The sequence below is a fragment of the Salvelinus fontinalis genome, chromosome 40 (assembly GCF_029448725.1).
Source record: "Salvelinus fontinalis isolate EN_2023a chromosome 40, ASM2944872v1, whole genome shotgun sequence".
Classification (NCBI taxonomy): Eukaryota; Metazoa; Chordata; class Actinopteri; order Salmoniformes; family Salmonidae; genus Salvelinus; species Salvelinus fontinalis.
Genome location: NC_074704.1, coordinates 4,817,749 through 4,828,757, shown reverse-complemented (window position 1 = coordinate 4,828,757; position 11,009 = coordinate 4,817,749). Strand labels below are relative to the sequence as shown.

General features: G+C 41.3%; 1 protein-coding gene across 1 annotated transcript; it reads left to right on the top strand.

The window, feature by feature from the left end:
* The first annotated feature begins 1,551 nt into the window (after positions 1–1,551).
* Positions 1,552–9,032, top strand: LOC129839924 (gastrula zinc finger protein XlCGF17.1-like). Its single transcript, XM_055907648.1, has 2 exons — positions 1,552–2,111; positions 7,769–9,032. Exons 1-2 carry the CDS (start codon positions 1,802–1,804, stop codon positions 8,536–8,538), a joined length of 1,080 nt encoding a protein of 359 aa, XP_055763623.1. The 5' UTR covers positions 1,552–1,801; the 3' UTR covers positions 8,539–9,032.
* Positions 9,033–11,009: the final 1,977 nt, after the last annotated feature.

The window sequence follows — 11,009 nt, the reverse complement described above, 5'->3', positions numbered from 1 at the left end:
GAATAAGGCTCCATGGTAGCTAATACATTATAATAGAATAAGGCTCCATGGTAGCTAATACATTATAATAGAATAAGGCTCCATGGTAGCTAATACATTAGAATCTAATAAGGCTCCATGGTAGCTAATACATTAGAATCTAATAAGGCTCCATGGTAGATAATACATTAGAATAGAATAAGGCTCCATGGTAGCTAATACATTATAATAGAATAAGGCTCCATGGTAGCTAATACATTATAATAGAATAAGGCACCATGGTAGCTAATACATTAGAATAGATTAAGGCTCCATGGTAGCTAATACATTAGAATCTAATAAGGCTCCATGGTAGCTAATACATTATAATAGAATTAGGCACAATGGTAGCTAATACATTATAATAGAATAAGGCTCCATGGTAGCTAATACATTATAATAGAATAAGGCTCCATTGTAGCTAATACATTATAATAGAATAAGGCTCCATGGTAGCTAATACATTATAATAGAATAAGGCTCCATGGTAGCTAATACATTATAATATAATAAGTTACCATAAATGTATCCTATACTGACTAGTCTATTTATCCATTAGGTCTAATACATGTATCCTATACTGACTAGTCTATTTATCCATTAGGTCTAATTCATGTATCCTATACTGACTAGTCTATTTATCCATTAGGTCTAATACATGTTTCCTATACTGACTAGTCTATTTATCCATTAGGTCTAATACATGTATCCTATACTGACTAGTCTATTTATCCATTAGGTCTAATACATGTATCCTATACTGACTAGTCTATTTATCCATTAGGTCTAATACATGTATCCGCGCATATTGATTTTGTCCATCTTCACCAGCCACAGTGGAGAAGGTGAAAAGCTTCAAGTTCCTTGGCGTACACATCCCTGACAATCTGAAAATGGTCCATCCACTCAGACAGTGTGGTGAAGAAGGAGAAACAGTGCCTCTTCAACCTCAGGAGGCTGAAGAAATTTGTCTTGGCCCCAAAGACCATCACAAACTTATGCCATTGAGAGATTCCTGTCAGGCTGTATCACCGCCTGGTACAGCAACTGCACCAAACATCTTCTATCTCAAGGCCATCAGACTGTTAAATAGCCATCACTAGCCGGCCTCCACCCAGTACCCTGCCCTGAACTTAGTCACTGTCGCTAACTGGCAACCTTCCGGTACACAACCCTGCACCTTCAAGGCTGCTGTACTATGTACATAGACATGGAATCACTGGTCACTTTAATAATGTTTACATACTGTTTTACACACTTCATATGTACATACAGTTAGCTTTGTTTTCCTCGAGCTATTCTCCAGTTTGCTCCCAGCCGCTTTCATAGACCGTAGATCACTGTTAAACGAGGCAGCAGAGCGTTTGCTTGACTGAATTAATACGACTTCGCCTTAAATGCTCGCAGATATGTAGCAGATGAAAAGTATGTTTTAAATTAAATAAAATGCACTTTTCTCTCAAATGCGTTACCAACTCCAGTCAGCTGATGGCGATGGGCGTCTTTCAGGCGATGCTGCCAGTTTGACGTATATCTAGTGGACGGGACGTTTCTTCAACAACAACAGCTTATCAGTCACCTCGGTAGCTTTCTAGCAAACATAGCCGAAACATTGAAGCTCTTTAGACTGTCTCAGTGTTTTAAACAGAGTTTCGTCGATTAGCTAGTTACTTTATTTAATGTTATATGTATATTGTTAGTAATTGTTAGTCAGCTAGCTGGCTTGATAAGTTAGCCTAGCACTAGGCTAGTCGCTAATGCTACCTAGCTAACATCCCCGACCATGAGCTCACTAAACTACTCTCCTGTTAAAGAAGAGATCTGCTGGACGGAGAAAGAGGGTCTGTGGCTGAACATTGTCGTGAAAGATGAGGAGGATGTTACAGTAAAACAAGAGGAAGACGCGTTCAGAGTGAAAGAGGAGGATTTTACAGAGAAACAAGAGGAAGACGCGTTCAGATTGAAAGAGGAGGAGGATGTTATAGTGAAAGAAGAAGATGAAGAGCAAGAGGAGGATGCAGGGGAGGAGGGGGAGATGACTGTCACATTGAAAGAAGACGACGAGGAGGAGACAGAAGATCTGATTAAGACCAGTAAGTACTATCTTAATAACAGGATCACAACCTCTGTTAGCCCAATAATGGACGAAAGAAGCCTGACGTGACTCAATATAGTCCAAGGACCAGACATGTTCTGCTTTGAGGCGAATTGGCTCCAAAACAGACAAATACTACATCTACATGTGAATCGATTCTCAATTGTGGTACGGTTCCGGAAACATAAATATCTCTACTTTCATATCACATCAAAAATAATTTCACAAATATACTCTTACTGCACACTTTTTTAAAACCGGTTTTAACACAGTTGCAGCCGACAGCGTTTTTCAGCGACAACACCTTTGTGGCGTCCGTATTCCAATACACACAGGTGTTAGGAGTCGCTGATAGCTAATTAGCCCAGGTATCTATCTGTCTTACATCTGTTTTCCTCAAACGCGCTGTAACATGGAAATATGGCCATGTGGGAACATTAACCCTATAATTGAACAGTAACCCTATAATTGAACAGTAACCCTATAAAGGAACAGTAACCCTATAAAGGAACATTAAAGGTACTAATTAAACCTTTTGGGCTTTACAATTATAATTATAATACAATTATGGTCAAATGTACAGCATTTGGGGGGGGGGGGGGGTTATAAGTGGGTTAAAATGATGCTGGAAGTGTTACATGTTTGACGGAGGGACATGTCAAAATGCTGACTTTGGTCACTCTAGCAAGCTTTTATTCATATAAAAAAAAATATTGAATTCTACATGTGGTCTATATTAAAAGGGCCACTTCGTTTAATATAACAGGCTTTTCGGAATTCAAAATTGGTGCACAATTTCTACTTAAAATATCAAAGGGAAGCAAAAGGCAGTCCTTTGGTGGAAGCACCCTTTTGGTGGAAGCACCCAACAGGCCGTTTCCATGAAAGGAAGACTTGAAGCTCTACATGATCATTGTTATTAAAGCGACCAAGTCTTTTTAACACCAGAACCACCGGGCCTCAAGGGGACCCCTCCTTCAAGTTAATGGGCAGACATTCTGTTAGTGAGCATTTCTCCTTTTACCAAGATAATCCATCCAGATAATCCATCCAGGTGTGGCATATCAACATGATTATTAAACGGCATGATCATTACGCAGGTGCACCTTGTGCTGGGGGACAATAAAAGGCCACTCTTTAAAATGTGCAGCGATGAAACTGGATTTTGCACAACTGAAGAATTTCTGCGCAAACTGTCAGAAACGGTGTCGGGGAAGGTCATCTGTGTGCACGTCGTCCTCACCAGGGTCTTCTTGACTGCAGTTTGGCGTCGTAACCGACTTCAGTGGCTTGCGTAGTTAAACTTCTCACGAGTCACCATCCCGGATCCGGGAGCACCCTCATCAGTAAAAAAGCTGACTAGCATAGTCTAGCATAGCGCCACAAGTAAATACTAGCATCTAAATATCATGAAATCACAAGTCCAAGACACCAGATGAAAGATACACATCTTGTGAATCCAGCCATCATTTCTGATTTATAAAATGTTTTACAGGGAAGACACAATATGTATTTCTATTAGCTAACCACGATAGCAAAAGACACAACTTTTTTTTCCCACCATTTTTTTTACTGCATAGGTAGCTATCACAAATTCGACCAAATAAAGATATAAATAGTCACTAACCAAGAAACAACTTCATCAGATGACAGTCTGATAACATATTTATTGTATAGCATATGTTTTGTTCGAAAAATGTGCATATTTCAGGTATAAATCATAGTTTTACATTGCAGCCACCATCACAACTCTCACCAAAGCAACTAGAATAACTACAGAGAGTAACGTGAATTACCTAAATACTCATCATAAAACATTTATGAAAAATACACAGTGTACAGCAAATGAAAGACAAAGATCTTGTGAATCCAGCCAATATTTCCGATTTTTTAAAGTTTTTTACAGCGAAAACACAATATAGCATTATATTAGCTTACTACAATAGCCAACCACACAACAGCATTGATTCAAGCCAACAATAGCGATAACGAATAAACCAGCAAAAGATATACATTTTTTCACTAACCTTCTCAAACTTCTTCAGATGACAGTCCTATAACATCATATTACACAATACATATAGAGTTTGTTCGAAAATGTGCATATTTAGTGGCACAAATCGTGGTTATACAACGTGAATAGTAGCCAAACTGCAAACAAAATGTCGGGAGAAATCTTGGGAGAGGCACCTAATCTAATCAATAACTAATCATAAACTTGACTAAAAAATACAGGTTGGACAGCAAATGAAAGATACATTAGTTCTTAATGCAACCGCTGTGTTAGATTTTTAAAATTAACGTTACTACGACATACAGCGTGCATTACAGCGAGACCGTGACGAAATTAATGGCGGAATTATAGTTTAACATTTTTCAACAGAAATACGAATTAACAGCATAAATAGTTCTTACTATTTGATGAGCTTCCATCAGAATCTTGTGCAAGTTGTCCTTTGTCCAGAATCATCGTTGCTCGGTTGTAGATTGTCGTCTTCAACTTAGGAATTAGCAGCAAACATTAGCTATGTGGCCCAGACGTGTCCAACTCTTCATAACGCAGCACAAAGAAAATTCAGAAAATCGCAATATACTGATATAAAATGATATAACTCGGTTTAAAATAACTACATGATGTTTTTAACACCTATATCGAATAAAATCAGAGCCGGATATATCTAAGGCCTATAACGAGAGCTTTTCAGAATGCCATCCTGAGGTCTGTCTTGCGCCATGACGAACGTTGAAAAGAGTGCACCCCCCGTTCCAAGAGCCTTTATACGGCCTCAGATCTACCTAGCAACCCCATTCCAATTCTCACTGCTTACTGACATCTAGGGGAAATCGTATGCAGTGCATGTCGACTCATAGATTACACGCAAATTAATAAACTGACCCTGGAACAGAGTGCCCGATTTCAGATTTCTCACTTCCTGACAGGAAGTTTGCTGCAACTTGAGTTCTGTTTTACTCACAGATATAATTCAAACGGTTTTAGAAACTAGAGAGTGTTTTCTATCCAATAGTAATAATAATATGCATATTGTTCGAGCAAGAATTGAGTACGAGGCAGTTTAATTTGGGAACAAATTTTTACAAAGTGAAAACAGCGCCCCCATATTGACAATAAGTTATATAAAATAAATAAAGTGGGCAAATGCTCAATGGCCATTGGCATGTTGGTTAAGTGTGCTCTTCATGTATGAATCCTGGTTTCAACTGTACTGGACAGATGGAAGACCGCATGTATGGCGTCGTGTGGGTGAGAGGTTTGCTGATGTCAACGTTGTGAACAGAGTGCCCCATAGTGGCCGTGGGGTTATGGTATGGGCAGGCATACGCTACAGACAACGAACACAATTGCATTTTATCGATTGCAATTTCAATGCACAGAGATAATGTGACAAGATCCTGAGGCCCATTATTGTGCCTTTCATCCGCTGCCATCACCTCATGTTTCAGCAAGATAATGTCTCAAGGATCTGGACACAATTCCTGGAAGCTGAACATGTCCCGGTTCTTCCATGGCCTGCAGACTCACCAGACATGTCACCCATTGAACATGTTTGGGATGTTCTGGATCGACATGTATGACAGCGTGTTCCAGTTCCCGCCATTATCCAGCATCTTTGCACAGCCATTTTAGAGGAGTGGGACAACCTTCCACAGGCCACAATCAACAGCCTGATCAACTCTATGTGAAGGAGATGTCGTGCTGCATGAGGAAAATGGTGGTCACACCAGATACTGACTGGTTTTCTGAACCTTTCCCCCCCATGTTCAATCCATTTTTATTGGTGGAGGGCCTTTCCCCCCAAGTTCAATCCATTTTTATTGGTGGAGGGCCTTTCCCTCCATGTTCAAACCATTTTTATTGGTGGAGGGCCTTTCCCCCCATGTTCAACCCATTTTTATTGGTGGAGGGCCTTTCCCCCCATGTTCAACCCATTTTTATTGGTGGAGGCCCTTTCCCCCCATGTTCAACCCATTTTTATTGGTGGAGGCCCTTTCCCCTCCATGTTCAATCCATTTTTATTGGTGGAGGGCCTTTCCCCCCCATGTTCAAACCATTTTTATTGGTGGAGGGCCTTTTCCCCCCCATGTTCAATCCATTTGTATTGGTGGAGGGCCTTTCCCCCCCATGTTCAAACCATTTTATTGGTGGAGGGCCTTTCCCCCCATGTTCAAACCATTTTATTGGTGGAGGGCCTTTCCCCCCATGTTCAAACCATTTTATAGGTGGAGGGCCTTTCCCCCCCATGTTCAATCCATTTTTATTGGTGGAGGGCCTTTCCCCCCATGTTCAAACCATTTTATAGGTGGAGGGCCTTTCCCCCCCATGTTCAAACCATTTTTATTGATGGAGGGCCTTTTCCCCCCCATGTTCAAACCATTTTTATAGGTGGAGGGCCTTTCCCCCCATGTTAAATCCATTTTATAGGTGGAGGGCCTCCCCAAGAATAATCATCAGAGATGTCTTGATTCATTTCTTCCCCGCCATCCGAGTAGTTTTCGTTCAGATTGTGTAAATTAGGCACCACACTCTCACTGTGGACTCCAAGTAGACCAGAGTAGACTGATAGGACTGCTGTTCTTCATTCACAACTGGTGATGACATAATTCTGCATAGTTCTCTTCCCCTCGCTCATCAACTCACCCGTTCTGCCCCTTTCTCCCCCACAATGCTTTACTTCATTAATTTAATCCGTTGTTCTACGTCTGAATAGAGGTTAGGTTCAGTTTGGAAGAAATTATTGGGGCTGATTGTCAACTAGTCACGTCCCTTGAACCTGTCAGGAGAAGGAGAGGAGCTATTGATTACCACCAGTAAGTACTATCTGAATAACAGGAGCCTCTGTTAGCCCAATAATGGACTTTAACCTGTCAGGAGAAGGAGAGGAGCTATTGTCGGGAAACGGACGGGCGGGGGGGAACCATTCAATAAAATGACATGCCCTCCTCAAAGTGGGTAACGGCAGTTCTGTAGGTGAAATTAAGATTGTAACAATGACAGTCCATTATACTTGTTCTCCCCACTGTATATATATCATTATTTAGACTTATTGAGGGAAAATCAAGGACTGAAGGGGGGCATGAATAAAAAAAATGTCAGAGTAGTACTTTAAAAACGAACAAAACACATGTAGCGATCTGGCAGGTCTTGGTGATGGTATTCCACAGCTTCAGATGATAAGGTGTTGTTCAGCCAGGCAGTTCAGAAAGGCTGGGCAGTAGTTTAAAAGGAGGGAGCAGCGACGTCACAGAGGGGAGCAGCGATGTCACAGAGGGAGCAGCGATGCCACAGAGGGGAGCGGCGATGCCACAGAGGGGAGCGGCGATGCCACAGAGGGGAGCGGCGATGCCACAGAGGGGAGCGGCGATGCCACAGAGGGGAGCGGCGATGCCACAGAGGGGAGCGGCGATGCCACAGAGGGGAGCGGCGATGCCACAGAGGGGAGCGGCGATGTCACAGAGGGGAGCGGCGATGTCACAGAGGGGAGCGGCGATGTCACAGAGGGAGCGGCGTCAGTCAGTTTCTCAGACCGGAGCTCTTCACCAGGCTCCTCCTCTAACATGGAGCCAGTTTTATCATGTAGAAGTTTTATTCAGGTCTCTATTAAGTATTTAACTAAATAATCTGTTTGTCTTTGGCAGGAGAGAGACCAGACTCTGACTCTGACAGCGGAAAGAGTCCTTCAGGGGGACCAGACCCAGTGACACCCAAACCAGCGAGACAACACCACTGCTCCCAATGTGAAAAGAGATTTTCCCTATCATGGGACCTAAAACGGCATGAGAGGAAACATACAGGAGAAAGGCCTTTCCAATGTTCCCAGTGTGGAAAGAGTTTTACTTTGTTAGGAAACCTGAGGGAGCATAAAAGAATACACTCTGGAGAGAAACCGTACAACTGTTCCCAGTGTGGAACGAGTTTTGCCTGGTTAGGGAGCCTAAAGCAACATGAGAGGATACACACAGGGGAAAGGCCTTTCCAATGTTCCCAGTGTGGAAAGCGTTTTACCCGCTTAAGGAGCCTAAAGGAGCACGAGAGGATACACACAGGGGAAAAGCCTTTCCAATGTTCTCAGTGTGGGAAGCGTCTTACCTGCTTAGGGAGCCTGAAGGCGCATGAGAGGATACACACAGGGGAAAAGCCTTTCCAATGTTCTCTGTGTGGAAAGCGGTTTACCCAGTTAGGGACCCTAAAAGAGCATGAGACAACACACACACAAGAAAAGCCCTACCAATGCTCCCTGTGTGGAAAGAGTTTTATCAATTTAAGACATCTGAATAAGCATGCAATAATACATACACAGGAGGAGAAGACATACCACTGCTCTCAGTGTGGAAAGACATTTTCCCAGTCAGAGGACCTGAAATCACATGAGAGAATAGAGAGGCTGTGTTCTGACTTGTGTTTTTGACCTGAGAATTGAGGTTTTTGTTCATGCCAAATGAAATCCTATTGTTTATATAAAATCATTAACAAAATAGACCTTTGTTTTAGTTTTCTATCTGTAGACCTGATCATGTCTAAAATCAGATTAAATACAATTTGTATTCTGATTTGATTATGAACTTTAATGGATACATCTATAAACCCTCTGTTGTTCATTACAGTTTGGGGATATTATTATATAGATGAATGGAGTTCTGGATTTCTTGATTTTAACGTTTATCCTCTTGAATTTGATTTGATCTGGCTTTTCACTAAATGAATTTGAATACATGATTTAGATATTGCACCATGTAAATTATTAAATGGATTAATAGAATGTGCATTTCTTGAATTTTGAACTTTGAAACCTCTTGAATTTAGTTGTTTTGTTTCATTGAGTTAATTTGTGTATTAGTCGTCCAGATAAAGGACTATGAAAATGTGATGGTGTTTTTATAATAAAGTTGTTGACATGAAAAACATGAGTGTTCCCATCAATGTTATTCCACTATGTAGAAGCAGTATAGAGCTAGCTGTTTATTTTGATATTATCTGTTGACTGAATGAATCAGAATTTGCATTGAATACAGATGTGTAGTAGATGTGAAGTTTATTTTAAATTCTCACTAATCGATCAGCAAAAACGTGTCTTTGTCAGTCTCAATATAATATTAAACTTTTGAAAGAAATGAAAAATAAATTAAACAATTCCTGTACCCACTCCAGTCAGCAGATGGCGATGTGCGTCTTTCAGGCGATGCTTCTAGCGTGACGTATAATCTAGAGGACGAGACGCTTCTTCTTAATTAAAGGTTAAACATAGACATGTTAACTGACATGACGAAAACGATGTGCGTGCATCCACTTGGCAGAAGTCAGTGTGCTGTTATGATTCTGGATGGCCAGACACTACCACTATATCCCCTGTATATTGACAGCATCCACGGGGCAGAAGTCAGTGTGCTGTTGTGATTCTGGATGGCCAGACACTACCACTATATCCCCTGTATATTGACAGCATCCACGGGGCAGAAGTCAGTGTGCTGTCGTGATTCTGGATGGCCAGACACTACCACTATATCCCCTGTATATTGACAGCATCCACGGGGCAGAAGTCAGTGTGCTGTTGTGATTCTGGATGGCCAGACACTACCACTATATCCCCTGTATATTGACAGCCTCCACGGGGCAGAAGTCAGTGTGCTGTTGTGATTCTGAGGCCAGACACTACCACTATATCCCTTGTATATTGACAGCATCCACGGGGCAGAAGTCAGTGTGCTGTTGTGATTCTGGAGGGCCAGATCGCTATGAACAATGACAAGAAGCTGCCATGTGGGGAATCGTAGGTGGCTTGTTTCATCTTGTTCTCTATGTCTCGTTTTGAGGTGTTTTGACTGACGGCACATCTATGTTAAACTTCGCTAGCTGGCTAACCAACTGTAACAATGTATCTGAGAGACAACAGATGCTCATTGTGCCAATTTATTTATGTTTTCAGTCAACAATTTGAGAAATATAGTGTACATGTTGTCAATAATCTAGACCAACCCCGTCTTGTTTTGCCCCATATTTGAGCACTTTCCGGGTTTGTTGCTAAACAACCAACCCATCTACAAGGTTAGCAGTGTGGTTAAGGTTAGGTGTTAAATCAGATTTTAATAAGAACTTGTTTAGAAATAGGGAGGGTTTAGCTATTTGTGTGGCTGTGGTAACTAGTGACGACCCAACAACAACAGCTAGTCGGTCACCTCCGTTGCCAAAAAAAAGCGGCAAAATCAAAGTTCTTCGGTGTTTCACTGTGGTCAAGTGAGCCGACACTCGCTAAACGCTGTCCAGCCACCCGCTCTCCAGTTTCCTCCTGAATTTGCGTGCGTGAATACAAAAATACATTTTTTTCCCCCCTGGGAAACTGAGTCAGATGCTCTCTCATACACAGATGAATGTGAATACAACGTGAATACAACGTGAATACAACGTGAATACTCTCATACACAAAAGTTACTTTGATATCACGGGTAGAGTGAGGCTGCACAGTAGCCACGGCGGTGCTGTTTTGGAAATGTTAAATCGTTAAAGCAATATGTGTTTACACCCTTACAACAACAAAAAGACTGCGATTTGGAAACTGTAGTAAAAGTGTGGTGACTAGTATTTCAGTAATTGCAGAATAACTGCAGTAAAATGAACTTATTTGCAGCAGTTATATTGCATCCTGACTACAATGTTTTTTTCCGTGAGGTCAGTCGTGACCTTCGGAAAGTATTCAAACCCCTGGACATTTTCCACATTTTGTTACGTTACAGCCTTATTCTAAAATGTATTAAAATCAAAACATTTTACTCAATCTATACACAAATACCCCATAGTGACAAAGCAAAAAACAGGTTTTTATAAAATTTTGCAAGTTTATTAAAATAAAATAAAAAACGGAAGGCTGAAAGGTAGTAAAATGTG

What these genes read in the sequence shown, in the direction of transcription:
- LOC129839924 (XM_055907648.1), top strand. Translation starts at nt 1,802, where the DNA reads ATGAGCTCACTAAACTACTCTCCTGTTAAAGAAGAGATCTGCTGGACG. An exon ending in AGAAGATCTGATTAAGACCA is followed by an intron (nt 2,112 to 7,768) that starts GTAAGTACTATC and finishes TGTCTTTGGCAG; the next exon opens with GAGAGAGACCAGACTCTGAC.